The sequence below is a fragment of the Salvelinus namaycush genome, chromosome 21 (genome assembly GCF_016432855.1).
Source record: "Salvelinus namaycush isolate Seneca chromosome 21, SaNama_1.0, whole genome shotgun sequence".
Classification (NCBI taxonomy): domain Eukaryota; kingdom Metazoa; phylum Chordata; class Actinopteri; order Salmoniformes; family Salmonidae; genus Salvelinus; species Salvelinus namaycush.
In genome coordinates this window covers 20,045,220-20,061,664 of record NC_052327.1, presented here as the reverse complement: position 1 = coordinate 20,061,664, position 16,445 = coordinate 20,045,220, and the positions used below count along the sequence as shown (strand labels likewise).

General features: G+C 46.4%; 1 protein-coding gene across 1 annotated transcript in view; it reads right to left on the bottom strand.

Annotated features, from left to right (window-relative positions):
- Window positions 1–204: 204 nt before the first annotated feature.
- Window positions 205–16,445, bottom strand: part of LOC120066643 (protein kinase C-binding protein NELL2-like) — a 110,918-nt gene continuing 94,677 nt past the window's right edge. The window contains exons 16-20 of the mRNA XM_039018074.1: window positions 11,947–12,087; window positions 6,733–6,926; window positions 5,897–6,073; window positions 485–709; window positions 205–246 (exon numbers count right to left, since the gene is read on the bottom strand). Of these exons, the coding sequence (XP_038874002.1) occupies window positions 205–246; window positions 485–709; window positions 5,897–6,073; window positions 6,733–6,926; window positions 11,947–12,087 (779 nt within the window). The remainder of the gene's footprint in view (window positions 247–484; window positions 710–5,896; window positions 6,074–6,732; window positions 6,927–11,946; window positions 12,088–16,445) is intronic.

Genomic DNA, 16,445 nt, shown 5'->3' with positions numbered 1-16,445 from the left:
GTTCCTCAATGCACATGGGTCACCCTGATTGGTGAGGCTGAACACAGAGAGGGGGCATGTGGGAAGGCCTACTGTAGTTCATCATCTGTTTTCTATGATACATGTTTGTATTTGGTATAAAGAAGTTGGGCAGGAGGGTGGAAAATGCAGGTTGTTTTTACATGGATAACAATGTACAGGGAGGTGCCTTCAGAGCTTCAGGAACTAAAGGCACATGGGGTCCACTGAGCAACAGATATGTCCATTCTGAAAGAGGGGGAGGAGAGAGAGACTTTAGAGTGAGTCACTGTTAGAATTCAACCACAATACAGTTCTTCTCTTTTAATTTTCTCTACTTCAGAATGAGCTATTTCTACTTTTCTCACTGAAAGGCAAATTTGATCTGACATTTAGAACTTCGATAGAGTCATGGAGAGTTTGGTACCAACATGGAGGATAGTTGGCCGAAGTCTGCAAAGATATAATAAATATCCATGGCTGTTACCTTGCACTGGCAGAGGGTGCATTCAGTGCCATGTTTGACCCAGGAGGAGCCGCTGAAGCGCTGGATGCCGTGCTCGTCCGTGCACGTCTTGGTGATGTCGTTGCGGATGGTGTCGGCCTGGCAGGGGTCGATGATGCAGCGGGCACAGCACTCGCCTTCGGGCACCACCGTGAACTCACAGTCCACTGGCGGGCACGACAGGGGCCAGCAGTCCACCTGACCCTGCTGTGGGAGGGAGAGACAGACAGATATACTGGAGTCATATCACTGGGACAGGGATAGACAGTAATATATACAGTCAATTATCCCTACAATTTAATAGTTCCTGTCCCTTGTCAAATATTTCAGTATACTTATATACTACCTTGAGGCGACAAGAAATGATCATGTCTAGATAGAGATTTTGGGCTCCCGAGTGGTGCAGCATTCTAAGGCACTGCATCTCAGTGCTAGAGGCGTCACTACAGACCCTGATTCGATTCCAGGCTGTATCACAACCGGCCGTGATTGGGAGTCCTATAGGGCGGCGCACAATTGGCCCAGTGTCGTCCGGGTTAGGGTTTGGCTGGGTTTGGCCGGGGTAGGCCGTTATTGTAAATAAGAATTTGTTCTTTACTGACTTAAAAGGTTAAATAAAACATGTATAAAATAAATACATTAATACTTGTAAGCAGGAATCAGGTGAGATGGTGAGATTTGCCAAATGGAGGGCGAGGGAGAGCTTTGTATGCATCTCTGTGTGTGGAGTAAAGGTGGTCTAGAGTTTTTTTTCTTCTGGTTGCACATGTGACATGCTGGTAGAAATGAGATAAAACAGATTTAAGTTTGCCTGCATTAAAGTCTCCGGCCACTAGGAGCGCCGCTTCTGGATGAGCATTTTCTTGTTTGCTTATGCGCTTATACAGCTTGTTGAGTGCGGTCTAAGTGCCAGCATCGGTTTGTGGTGGTAAATAGACAGCTACGAATAATATATACAAAATGAGTTACAAACAATGTGAAAAAACAAACTAAAATAGAATCCCATAAAACGTCAGCCATCCCCTCCGGCGCCATAACTATGATCAAATACACTATATATACAAAAGAATGTGGACACCCCTTCAAATTGGTGGATTCGGCTATTTTAGCCACATGTATGAAATCGAGCACACAGCCATGCAATCTCCACAGACAAACATTGGCAGTAGAATTGCCTTACTGAAGAGCTCAGTGACTTTCAACATGTCACCGTCACAGGATGCCACCCTTCCAGCAAGTCAGTTAGTCAAATTTCTGCCATGCTAGAGCTGCCCCGGTCAAATGTAAGTGCTGTTATTGTGAAGTGGAAAGGTCTAGGAGCAACAACGGCTCAGCCACGAAGTGGTAGGCCACACAAGCTCACAGAAAGAGAGCGCCGAGTGCTGAAGCCCGTAGCGCACAAAAATTGTTTGACCTCGGTTGCAACACTCACTCCCGAGTTCTAAACTGCCTCTGGAATCAACATCAGCACAAGAACTGTTCGTCAGGAGCTTCATGAAATGGGTTTCCATGGCCGTGCAGCCGCACTCAAGCCTAAGATCACCATGCGCAATGCCAAGCGTCACCTGGAGTGGTGTAAAGCTTTCTGCCATTGGACTCTGGAGCAGTGGAAACGCGTTCTCTTGAGTGATGAATCACGCTTCACCATCTGGCAGTCCGACGGACAAATCTGGGTTTGGCGGATGCCAGGAGAACGCTACCTGCCCCAATGCATAGTGCCAACTGTAACGTTTGGTGGAGGAGGAATAATGGTCTGGGATTGTTTTTCATGGTTCGGGCCCCTTAGTTCCAGTGAAGGGAAATCTTAATGTTACAGCATACAATGACATTCTCAACGATTCTGTGCTTCCGACTTTGTGGCAACATGTTGGGGAAGGCTTTTTTTGTGTTTTGGCATGACAATGCACAAAACAAGGACCTTACAGAAATGGTTTGTCGAGATCAGTGAGGAAGAACTTGACTGGCCTGAGCAGAGCCCTGACCTCAACCCCATCTAACACCTTTGGGATGAATTGGAACGCCGACTGCGAGCGAGGCCTAATCGCCCGACATCAGTGCCCGACCTCACTAATGCTCTTGTGGCTGAATGGAAGCAAGAGCCCGCAGCAATGTTCCAACATCTAGTGGAAAGCCTTCCCAGAAGAGTGGAGGCTGTTATAGCAGCGAAGGAGGGAACAACTACATATTAATGCCCATTATTTTGGAATGAGATATATGACAAGCAGGTGTCCAAATACTTTTGGTCATGTAGCGCATCTCTATATTGCGCGTGAGACCAATTTGGAACAGATTTCCAAAATTGAAATAATTTGGAGTTGATTTGCTGGTGCTTTTACACTTTCCCCCTCCCCAACAGTAATAATAAATAAAAAAATACATTTTTTGCTCAGAAAACTTGGTGGGGGTCAAATGAAATCACCCGCAAGTTGGGGAACCCTGCCTTATTGGATTTCTCCAGCAGCCGTTTCAATAAGCCAGTGAATACAGGTCATAATGTTGGCCACCTTTCTAGATATGATTCCGCATCACCCAGTTCTGCTAACATTTTCATCCCTGATGTGAGTGGTTTATACCTCGTTGGAAAATGTAAAAATCAGCATGCGCAAGAAAAACACCCCCACACACGCACACAGAAACTCAAAACTGCTTATGAGTTTAGTTTGCTGTAAGTCTCCCATCGGGTTATTTAATATCCCTGAAAATCAGCTAGCTCTGCATTTTAGTGATATTGTAGTAAATTAGTGGGCTATAAAATACAGGCACATGCTGTGCTAATGTGTGCTCCCTGCCTTCATTTAGTGAGTAAACATTTTAAGTGTGATTCCCCTGGAGCAGAACTCTTTCCCCATTGCCAGAGGCAGTGGGTATAGCTTTAGACTATAGGTATTCATGACACAGTATGGGATGTCATTTAATCACCTTTACATGGGCCCTGGAAGGTGGGTAAGGCACTGACATCTCTTTCTCTATATCAGAAACTAATTTCTTCAATATTTCCTTTTCTAGTTCAAAAACAGTATTATGAATCTCAGTACACGTCACAGAGTCCGTCAAAAAAACGTCTGCGAGAATGACATTTACTGGTGACATTTGGTTTAGTGAGCCTTGCCAGAGATTTGCCTTGGCTAGACAACCTCGTGTCCTACTGCAACCATGTTTCATGTCTCCAGATCTATGGCTAAAAGAGTATCCTATACCCATAGCATTCTATACCTATTGTAGCGAGTCAGAGATACACTACATGACCAAAAGTATGTGGACACCTGCTCGTCGAACATATAATTCGATATACATATCACCAATTCCATATTAATGCCCAAATCATGGGCATTAATATGGAGTTGGTCACCCCTTTGCTGCTATAACAGCCTGCACTCTTCTGGGAAGGCTTTCCACTAGATGTTGGAACATTGCTACAGGGACTTGCTTCGATTCAGCCACAAGAGCATGAGTGAGGTCGGGCACTGATGTTGGGCGATTAGGCCTGGCTGCAGTCGGCGTTCCAAATCCTCCCAAAGGTGAATTGGAACGTCGCTTTGTGCACGAGGGCATTGTCATGCTGAAACAGGAAAGGGCCTTCCCCAAACTGTTGCCACAAAGTTGGAAGCACAGAATCGTCTAGAATGTCATTGTATGCTGTAGTGTTAAGATTTCCCTTCACTGGAACTAAGAAGCCTAGCCGGAATCATGAAAAACAGCCCCAGACCATTATTCCTCCTCACCAAACTTTACAGGTGGCACTATGCATTGGGGCAGGTAGCGTTCTCCTGGCATCCGCCAAACCCAGATTAGTCTGATTAGTCCACATACTTTTGTATATATAGTGTACATACGTCAAAGAACATATTCTGTCATTCGCTTGAGTACACAAATAAATATAAAGTAAAAGGTGGTTTGTATCTTTGTCTAAGATTCTAAGCTTGTCCGTTTCCCTGGTGAGCGGAGCACGTATGGTTCTGGCTCTGATAACTATGGAGGCATTCAGGGTTCATTTCACGTCCCTGTCATGCTACTGGATCCCACGCTTATCTCTACACACCATTCTCCTCCGCTCCTCTCTTTCAAGCGCTGCTGTTTATACCATTTTGACTGGTGTGTGTGTGTGTGTGTGTGTGTGTGTGTGCGCGTGTGCGTGTGTGGATACATGAGTGCCTGCCTCTGGGAGGGAGAGAGAGAGCAGCCTACATTTACCTGCCTCTCCAACACTTTTCCAGCCCTATAATGGCCTGCTGTAAGTAATCCACCCAAGGCCCTTAAGGACAGCATCACAATGGGAGAAGGGAACAACATTATGCTTCCTGCTGCTCTAGCTATGGATCTGGCTTATGCTGTTTTTCGACTGTAACACCAGTTCATACACCCTTATGTTATATTAGGGAAATTGTGTTTCCATAGCTAGGGCTGACAGTGAGGATTTGTGATGAGCAGAATCATCAACCTCTGCATAATCAAAACAGTTGTTTTGCGGGCAGGTATTAAAGTTCAGTTAGACATTGTTACGTAAATGCCAGTTGAAAAGTACCAGTGGCGTGGTTTTGACCCCAAGTGAGAGCAGGTCCACCGCAGCTATGGCCCAGTGAGAGACGGGTGACGGCCGGCGTAGATGGAAATAGAAAAGTCTGAGCCTTTTGGGTAAAACACTGGGTTAAATCCTGTATGGACTTGCACCATTTGTGTCCCTGTATTCATATGCTAATCACAGAAGGAGAGTGATGTGACATGGCTGTCTGTGTGTCTGTTCTACAACACTCTGTTTGATCTGAGGGAGAAAATGACCAACAGTAATACCACTCTTTCAGAGGGGACTGGCGGGCGGCGGAGAGAGAGCGCTGACAGAACGATGATTTGTGGGTCGACGCAAAGGCATAGTGACACAAATGTAGCTAAGTGTTGCTTCTCTCTGGGAGCAGAATGGCCAGGGAGAATGCCAACCGTGACATTTGCATTTAATAAAAATATAGCTGGTTGTAAAGTGCGTCTGAAAGGCGTATCGGAGGCGGTAGGTAGTGATGTTCTGTCAGATTTAGTGTGAAATCCTCATAAAAAAGCCTTCCTGTTGTTTGAACAGCAGGGATGCGGGAACCTTGGAAAAGGTCGGCACAGTGGAGAGAGTCGATGCAAACAGTGCATATTTCTTCATGGGAGATTCAATAAAGAACGCTCTTGACACGTCATAATTCTGTTTTATATATTGCCAGGACAAGCTAACAAGCTCATCCACAACCCTTCTCCGAGGCCACCCACTGTGTGGACACAGGGACTTGCACATGCCCGCACACACACACCTTTACTCTTCCCCTGGCCACCACTCTGATGTCCAGTATCTCCCGTACATGAATCACTAAAGCGGAGTGTGTCCTATCTCTCTATAGGCTGTGTATTGTTGGTACTTACCAGACACTGGCACTGCTGGCAGTTCTCCACCCAGGTGTCTCCACTGCCGTAGGTCAGCAGGCCGTTCTGGTGCAGACACTGGCTGCTGAGTCGAGGGTCACACTCTGGACAGCAGAACAGGTCAGCTGTGGGGTTCTCACAGTCACACACCATCCTCCTGCACATCACCTGGCCAGTCTGCACACAGGGGTGGGCAGATGCATGGTCTATCAATCGACACACGACTCGAGTACAGTCTCAAAGTACTGTCTTGAGCTCTATAACCCACAATCAATCTTTGCTAGTTGACCTTGGTTATTGGTTAATTACACACACTCAAAATTACCATTGCTCCCTACTAGCTGACCGTGACCGTTCCAAAACAACAACATGTTTATGCTCTCTGTTCACTCAGCCGTTCAATACTGCTAATTTTGACAGGCAGGTTCTCAATTTTTCTAATCAATTAAAATGACTCGTTTCATTTAAGCTTAATTTCTGCCCTCCTCCTCTGTAATCAAATTAATAATGTGATGCTTGATCATTCAATACCCATACTAATCCTCTAATATCACCTGCTAGCATTGCCAGACATTTTCAAAAATGAAACACTAAATTACTAAACGTTTCAAGACTGTAGCCGTAGAATCATGAGGGAAAATATAGATATTATTTTGGTTAATTTAAAACCAAGTTTTCCAAACAACTGGTTGATGCATTTACATGTTCAGACCTGTGCGTTAAACATATATCAAACTGAATTGATAACCAATCATCATATTGTTTTACATCAACTAATAGAACGCCACTGATCTGACCATTGTTTGTGTTTCTACCCATCATCCTTTCTGTCTCACCTGACAGGAGCAGACGGAGCACCGATCGTTGTCCAGCACCCAGATCTGCCTGTTGTGTTTGACTTTGTTGTCAAGGATACAGTCTCCAGTGCAGTTCCTCCCGTGGGGGCACCTGCAGTCATAGCCCCCCTCCAAGTTGAAGCACACTGTGTCATTGGCACAGGTGTTCCTCCCCATCTTGCATTCGTTGATATCTGTAGGGAGCAATAGAGATGACTTCACACATATGCTCAAAGCAGGTCAAATACTGTAGCTTATGCATAAATTCACACATCTTACTGCTTAAAAAAAGACAAAGGATTCCAAATTAGAACTGAAAAGCTGTAAAAACGGGTCACGTGACTCATGACGTGCCTTTGTGCACTGCTAGACCTGCTCCGTTGTCAAAAAGCGATTGAGAAATCTGCAAATTGTGGATAAAGTCAAATGACCTACTTTTATCAAAAGTACTATTGGTTTTGAGTCAGAAAATGTGTACTTTTCCCCCGAAAACGATTGCGATTATTTTATATCATTATATTATGTGGCCGACTGCAACAATAGCGGACATGGGTAACAACTGCGCATGAGCGCTCTCGTGGGGCAACTCTGTGAGGTATATGCCGTTATTTGGAGCTTGATGTAACATGTTGTAATGGCAGTCTAGCTCTTCCTCCTCCTCAGACGAGGAGAGGCGAGAAGGATTGGAGGACCAATGTACAGCGTGGTAAGTTTCCATAATTTAATAACATGAAAACTAGGCAAAACACAAAACAACAAACGTACTAACCGTCACAGTCCCGTGTGGCACAAACACTGACACAGAAAACAACCACCCACAAAATCCCAACACAAAACAAGCCACCTATATATGATTCTCAATCAGGGACAACGATTGACAGCTGCCTCTGATTGAGAACCATATTAGGCTGAACACAGAAACAGACAAACTAGACACAACATAGAATTCCCACCCAGCTCACGTCCTGACCAACACTAAACAAGCAAAACACATAAGAACTCTGGTCAGGACGTGACAGTACCCCCCTCCTGAGGTGCGGACTCCGAACACACCCCTAAAACTCACGGGGAGGGTCTGGGTGGGCATCTGTCCGCGGTGGCGGCTCCGGCGCAGGACAAGGACACCACTCCACCATTGTCTTTGTCCCCCTCCTTAGCGTCCTTTGAGTGGCGACCCTCGCCCCCGACCTTGACCTAGAAATCTTCACCAAGGTCCCCACATGATTTAAGAGACAGCTCAGGACAGAGAGGTAGCTCAGGACAGAGAGGTAGCTCAGGACAGAGAGGTAGCTCAGGACAGAGAGGTAGCTCAGGACAGAGAGGTAGCTCCGGACTGGAGGGCGGCTCATGACTGGAGGGCGGCTCATGACTGGAGGGCGGCTCATGACTGGCGGGCGGCTCATGACTGGCGGGCGGCTCATGACTGGAGGGCGGCTCATGACTGGAGGGCGGCTCATGACTGGCGGGCGGCTCCTGACTGGCGGGCGGCTCCTGACTGGCGGGCGGCTCCTGACTGGCTCGCGGCTCTGGCAGCTCCTGACTGGCTGGCGGCTCTGGCAGCTCCTGACTGGCTGGCGGCTCTGGCAGCTCCTGACTGGCTGGCGGCTCCTGACTGGCTGGCGGCTCTGGCGGCTCCTGACTGGTTGGCGGCTCTGGCGGCTCCTGACTGGCTGGCGGCTCTGGCGGCTCCTGACTGGCTGGCGGCTCTGGCGGCTCGGGACAGACGGGCGGCTCTGACGGCTCGGGACAGACGGGCGGCTCTGACGGCTCGGGACAGACGGGCGGCTCAGATGGCGCTGGGCAGACGGATGGCTCAGATGGCGCTGGGCAGACGGATGGCTCAGACGGCGCTGGGCAGACGGATGGCTCAGACGGCGCTGGGCAGACGGATGGCTCAGACGGCGCTGGGCAGGCAAGCAGCTCAGACGGCGCTAGGCAGACGAGCAGTGCAGGCGGCGTTGGGCAGACGGCCGACTGACCTGCTGAGGCACACAGTAGGCCTGGTGCGTGGTGCCGGAACTGGTGGTACCGGACTGGAGACACGCACCTCAAGGCTAGTGCGGGGAGCAGGAACAGGGCACACTGGACTCTCGAGGTGCACTATAGGCCTGGTGCGTGGTACCGGCACTGGTGGTACCGGGCTGAGGGCACGCACCTCAGGGCGAGTGCGGGGAGAAGGAACAGTGCGTACAGGGCTCTGGAGACGCACAGGAGGCTTGGTGCGTGGTGCCGGAACTGGAGGTACTGGGCTGGAGACACGCACCACAGGGTGCGCACTGATGGTACTGGGCTGGGGCGGGAAGGTGGCGCCGGATATACCGGACCGTGTAGGCGTACTGGCTCCCTTGAGCACCGAGCCTGCCCAACATTACCTGGTTGAATGCTCCCCGTAGCCCGACCAGTGCGGGGAGGTGGAATAACCCGCACTGGGCTGTGTTGGCGAACCGGGGACACCATGCGTAAGGCTGGTGCCATGTACACCGGCCAGAGGAGACGCACTGGAGACCAGACGCGTTGAGCCGGCTTCATGGCACCTGGCTCAATGCTCAATCTAGCCCGGCCAGTGCGGGGAGGTGGAATAACCCGCACCGGGCTAAGCACACGTACAGGAGACACCATGCGCTCTTCCGCATAACACGGTGTCTGCCCGTACTCCCGCTCTCCACGGTAAGCATGGGAAGTGGGCGCAGGTTTCCTACCTGCCTTCGCCACACTACCCTTTAGCCCCCCCCCCCCAGTAAATTTTTGGGGTTTCTTCACGGGCTTCCAGCCACGCTTCCGTGCTGCCTCCTCATACCACCGCTCCTGGGCTTTAGCTGCCTCCCTCTCTTCCCGAGAGCGGCGATATTCTCCAATGTGAGCCCAGTGTCCTTTTCCCTCCAAAATTTCCTCCCATGTCCAGGAGTCCTGTGTAGCTGGCCGCTGCTGCTGCTGTCGCTGCCCGTAGCCACGCTGCTTGGTCCGAGTTAGGTGGGTGGTTCTGTAACGGCAGTCTAGCTCTTCCTCCTCCTCAGACGAGGAGAGGCGAGAAGGATCGGAGGACCAATGTACAGCGTGGTAAGTTTCCATAATTTAATGAAAACTAGGCAAAACACAAAACAACAAACGTACTAACCGTCACAGTCCCGTGTGGCACAAACACTGACACAGAAAACAACCACCCACAAAATCCCAACACAAAACAAGCCACCTATATATGATTCTCAATCAGGGACAACGATTGACAGCTGCCTCTGATTGAGAACCATATTAGGCTGAACACAGAAACAGACAAACTAGACACACAACATAGAATTCCCACCCAGCTCACGTCCTGACCAACACTAAACAAGCAAAACACATAAGAACTCTGGTCAGGACGTGACACATGTGAGTTTTATGGGAGGGAGAAGGAGCAGGCGCAAAAGTTAAAAGATGTATCACAGGTAGCTTAAAGTTAGTTCTGAAAAGCGGAATTCCGAAGAGATGGCAGCAAGAGCAAGCTGGTGATCAGTCCCTGGCTGTACTTATGTAATAAATCTAGGAAAGAAGGCACATTTCACTGCTTTCCTTTGAAAGATACAGACACATGCAGAAGATGGCTAGTAGCGATAAAAACAGGAAATACGATGTAAACACTCCTACAGCCACCTGTGTGAAGCTAACCATAATAATACATACATTATTGTATTTTGTTGAATTTAAATAACAACATTCCTACCTTGTTTAGCATTATCTAGTCCAAATATGACATGATTCCACTATTTGTATCCGTTTTAAATCATTTTCAATGGAGGACTTTCATTTTGAAGGCGAACCGCAAATTCCCTTTTGTGGCTAATCCTTATTGTGGCTAGCTTCACACACGTCCTCTGAGATGAGAAAGCGTCAAAGTGAGCGTGTGGACATATGTATAGTCTAATCATTGCATTTTGAGTTGATTTATTGTTGTAGTCTAGGCGTTCTACCAGTTATCATATGTTGAGGAGCTAGACAGTAATTGTGTCACCGTACATTGTTATGGACAGTAATTATTACTTTTTAACTCAGCATTGTTGGGAAAGGGCTCCTAAGTTAGCATTTCATGGTAAAGTCTATACCTGATGTATAGACATGTGACAAATAATATTTTATTTTATTGTGCCACTTTTCCCGAGTGGCGCAGCGGTCTAAGGCACTGCATCTCAGTGCAAGACGCATCACTACAGTCCCTGGTTCGATTCCAGGCTGTATCACATCCGGTCGTAATACAGCCTGGAGTGCGGCGCACAATTGGCCCAGCATCGTCCGGGTTTGGCCGGGGTAGGCCGTCATTGTAAATAAGAATGTGTTCTTAACTGACTTGACTAATTAAATAAAGGTTAAATAAAAAATAAAAACATTGAAGAATAGACATAATAGTGGCTATGAGTATCCTAACAATATAATTACTTTTAGCCCCATAGCCATAAAAAATGTATTAAAGATTATAAGCATATGTTTGTAGGTTGCTGTTTTACTTTGTATAACTCATTTGTAATGCTTGGCTACTGTCTTCACTTCTCCCCCGAAATACAATCGGGGAAACTAGTTTCAATATATGGACTCACTTACAAAATGTTGGATTTTAGGTAAACTTCCCCTTTAATGTGCTCTTCCACTGGCTACACACTGGTTGAATCAGCGATGTTTCCATGTCATTTCAATGAAATTACGTTGAATCAACGTGGAATAGACGTTGAATTGACGTCTGTGCCCAGTGGGCTGTGTCGATCAGGTAGACCTGACAGGTAAAATTAGGCTATATAGCAGACAGACAGACAGAGCTGCAGCACTGTTACTGCTGAGGCACACTGCTAGATTGAGGGTTTTCTTCCATTTTGACAAGCTCTTGACAGGTTGCTTTAGACTAGAGAATGTTTCAGAAAGATTCAATGAGCAGTAAAAAGCAGACAGGGATTTGGAGGAAAAAGTACCAGTAATGGTATGTCCAATAACACTATTACCTGCACCAGACAGCAAAAAAATGGTCAAAAGAAGGCCAAGGAAATTTCTATCTCTGCAATGGTTAGATATGCTGCTGATCAATGATCAATGTTAGAATACACTAGAATAATGGAAAAACACAAACTAGTGTGCTAATATACTCTATGCATGTAATTTCAATAGGCATTATCATGTGACTAGCTGAATGAAGTTTGCCGACAACCACGGAGCTTCTTTTAGTATTGAGAGAAAAGGGGCGGGTCAACTCACCTATGCACGACTCCCCATTGGCCGAGAACAAGCCATTGTCGTGGTAGCCATCACGACACTCGCAGTGGTACCAGCCGGGCAGGTTGACACAGATGGCTTTGTCATTACACTCCACGAACCCATCAGAACACTCATCAATGTCTATCAGGAGAGAGAGAGAGAGAGAGAGAGCGAGAGAGAGAAAGAGAATGAGAGAGAGAGAGCGAGAGAGCGAGAGAGAGAAAGAGAATGAGAGAGAGAGAGCGAGAGAGAGAAAGAGAATGAGAGAGAGAGCGACAGAAAAAGAGAGCGAGACAGAAAGAGAGAGCGAAACAGAAAGAGAGAGGCATGTAAGAACATACCTCAATCTCCAATAGTTTTTGTTCTGAATGATGTCAGCAGGAACTGCATACTGAACTTAGCTTCATTCTTGCCTGATAGGCTTTTCAACATTGACTGATCCATAATTGATACAAAAGCGTGTCCAGGATTTGATAGGATATGCACGCTGTATCGATCTGGCATGAAAACAAGGCGAGAGACGGGTACATTCATCAATAGAAGAAATCAGTTTGTGAACATGGCAATTGTAATGAATCTTACATATTTACTTGATTTTGTTTCATTACAGCACAAAACAAATGTCCCCTGAAGAGGGGTGTTAAAAACCCTTGGAAGACCTTGGAAGCTTGTGAATCCATTCTTGCTGTAGGTCTCATTGACTTTAAAGAGCACAGGAACCAGGCCTCAACCTTGACTCTAATTATGCTCTCCACAATACAGCATTCGTCACATGCTCACAAGTCTTGTATCCCACTCTCTATCTCTCCCACTCTTCTCTTTTCTCATCACTAGCCTATTGTAAACCAATTTATTTCGACAAACAACGAAGGGAGCACCCGTTTCTTACAAAGGAACGAGGTGTAAATACATTCAACATCTGAATCAACTGCACCGTATGAGAAAATGCCCTAATATTTAAACCCATATTTAATTAGATGAGAGACGCTAGTGAATACAGGGTGGGGGCTAAATACGAGGACCCAGGTTTTAGAGTGATTAAATGTGTCTGTGTAGGCACTGATGGCTTCTTTATGATTGTGTGCATGTGTGATGCATTATCAAAGTTCCTCATTATGAAAATGGCCCTGCACTGTCAGTGACCTTCCCATTCGATTCCCCCAGACAAAACAGAACACAGCAGGATCCCCTGGAGAGCACAGCTCAGGCCTCCTCTCCTCATCTTCCCCTCATTCTTTCCTCTCTTCTCTCTCTGGCCTCTCCCTTCTTCTTGTCCTCTTCTCCTCTCTACTCCTTCTCTCCTTTCCACCCCTCTCATCTCTCCTTCTCTCCTTTCCTCCCCTCTGATCTCTCCTTCTCTCCTTTCCTCCCCTCTCCTCTCTCCTTCTCATCTTTAAAAAAATGTTTATTTCACCTTTATTTAACCAGGTAGGTCAGTTGAGAACAAGTTCTCATTTACAACTGCGACCTGGCCAAGATAAAGCAAAGCAGTGCGACAAAAACAACAACAACAGAGTTACACATAAACAACCGTACAGTCAATAACACAAAAGAAAAGAAAAATAGAAAAATCTATGTACAGTGTGTGCAAATGTAGAAGAGTAGGGAGGTAGGCAATAAATAGGCCATAGAGACGAAAATAATTACAATTTAGCATTAATACTGGAGTGATAGATGTGCAGATGATGATTTGCAAGTAGAGATACTGGGGTGCAAGAGGGTAAGTAATAATATGGGGATGAGGTAGTCGGGTGTGCCATTTACTGATTGGCTGTGTACAGGTACAGTGATCGGTAAGCTGCTCTGACAGCTGATGCTTAAAGTTAGAGAGGGAGATATAAGACTCCAGCTTCAGAGATCTTTGCAATTCGTTCCAGTCATTGGCAGCAGAGAACTGGAAGGAAAGGCGGCCAAAGGAAGAGTTGGCTTTGGGGATGACCAGTGCAATATACCTGCTGGAGCGCAGGTGTTGCTATGGTGACCAGTGAGCTGAGATAAGGCGGGGCTTTATCTAGCAAAGTCTTATAGATGACCTGGAGCCAGTGGGTTTGGCGACGGATATGTAGTAAGGGCCAGCCAACGAGAGCATACAAGTCGCAGTGGTGGGTAGTATATGGGGCTTTGGTGATAAAAACGGATGGCACTGTGATAGACTACATTCAGTTCGCTGAGTAGAGTGTTGGGGGCTATTTTGTAAATGACATCGCCGAAGTCAAGCATTGGTAAGATAGTCAGTTTTACGAGGGTATGTTTGGCGGCATGAGTGAAGGAGGCTTTGTTGCGAAATAGGAAGCCGATTCTAGATTTAATTTTGGATTGGAGATGCTTAATGTGAGTCTGGAAGGAGAGTTTACAGTCTAACCAGACACCTAGGTATTTGTAGTTGTCCACATATTCTAGGTCAGAACCGTCCAGAGTAATGAAGCTCGTTTGGAGGTTTGTTAGCACAGTGTCCAAAGAAGGGCCAGATGTATACAGAATGGTGTCGTCTGCGTAGAGGTGGATCAGAGAATCACCAGCAGCAAGAGCGACATCATTGATATATACAGAGAAAAGAGTCGGCCTGAGAATTGAACCCTGTGGCACCCATAGAGACTGCCAGAGATCCGGACAACAGGCCCTCTAATTTGACACACTGAACTCTATCTGAGAAGTAGTTGGTGAACCAGGCGAGGCACCCATAGAGACTGCCAGAGATCCGGACAACAGGCCCTCCAATTTGACACACTGAACTCTATCTGAGAAGTAGTTGGTGAACCAGGCGAGGCAGTCATTTGAGAAGCCAAGGCTATTGAGTCTGCCGATAAGAATGCGGTGATTGACAGAGTCGAAAGCCTTGGCCAGGTCGATGAAGACGGCTGCACAGTACTGTCTTTTATCGATGGCAGTTATGATATCGTTTAGGACCTTGAGCGTGGCTGAGGTGCACCCATAACCAGCTCGGAAACCAGATTGCATAGTGGAGAAGGTACGGTGGGATTCGAAATGGTCGGTGATCTGTTTATTAACTTGGATTTCGAAGATTTTATAAAGGCAGGGCAGGATGGATATAGGTCTATAACAGTTTGGGTCTAGAGTATCTCCCCCTTTGAAGAGGGGGATGACCTTGGCAGCTTTCCAATCTTTGGGCATCTCAGACGATACAAAAGAGAGGTTGAATAGGCTAGTAATAGGGGTTGCAACAATTTCGGAGGATCATTTTAGAAAGAGAGGGTCCAGATTGTCTAGCCCAGCTGATTTGTAGGGATCCAGATTTTGCATCTCTCCTCTCTCCTCTCCTTTCCTTTCCTTTCCTCCCCTGTCATCTCTCCTTCTCTCCTTTCCGCCGCTCTCATTTCTCCTCTCTCCTTCTCTCCTTTCCTTTCCTCTCCTCTCATCTCTCCCCGTGTCTTCTCCCTCTGCCCCAGCAGTAATAGGATTCAGATCTATCGGCTAATGAGCCTTCAACCCTTTAATAGAATTTCTCCAGCAGATTAACCATTGATCAAATGTCGTGGAGATTAGGCCGTTATCTATTTAAGAGATGTGAACGTTTGTCTAAGTCAAACACAGCAGGTTTTCTGTGCTCCTATACATGACATATTTCAACATGGCTTTAAGGGAACTATATGCATTCATGCTGGGACTCAAAAGGTGGTTAAACGTTACATGTATACAGTTCTACAGCAGGTAGAGAGATATGGACGTCATGTTTAAGGCTTGAAGGTCCATCCAAGAAGCTAGGGGATGGTGATTTTCTTCCTTCAGGAAATAAGTATTTCGGTCAACTGTGTACTGGATAAAAGCATATCATTTGGTTACACCAAAAGGAATAACTATGCTTGAAATTAAGCATATTCTCTATTCTCTCAGTCATAGTGAAATCTCTCATGCTCTTTGTTGCCATTGAATGTCAGTTGACAGAGCTTCACACGCTTTGAAATAGAGAAGCGGCATGTGGTCTCGAGCCAAGAAGGGGAAAAAAGCTGAATCTATTTAAAGGCCCAATGCAGCCGTTTTAAATCAATATCAAATCATTTCTCGGTAACAATTAAGTACCTTACTGTAATAGATTTCCATTAAAATTGGCAAAAATAGCTTTTTAGCAAAAAACTATTTCTCAAGCTATAATTTTGCTAGGACTGGCAGGGAGTGGTCTGAGTGGGGAGGGGAAAACTGAAAACCAGCTGTTATTGGTAGAGAGGTTTGGAACTCTCTTTGTTATTGGTCTATTAACCAATTTACCGCATGGTGATGTCAACATGGAACGTCGAAACTCCCGCCCATACAAACCTGCACATTAGAAGGTCCTATGTAGATTGTATTTTCAACCAGCAACTATAAAGGAAATAACAAAAAGCAGCTGTTGCACAATATGATACAAAATACAGGAAAACTGAATTTTTACTGCACTGGGCCTTTAAATCGTAGTTTCTCCAATCTGACTGCATGGAATTGTTCACAGAAAGACAGAGCGGTTAGTCACTACTTATAAACTAGAGGCAATGCAGTTCTAAATA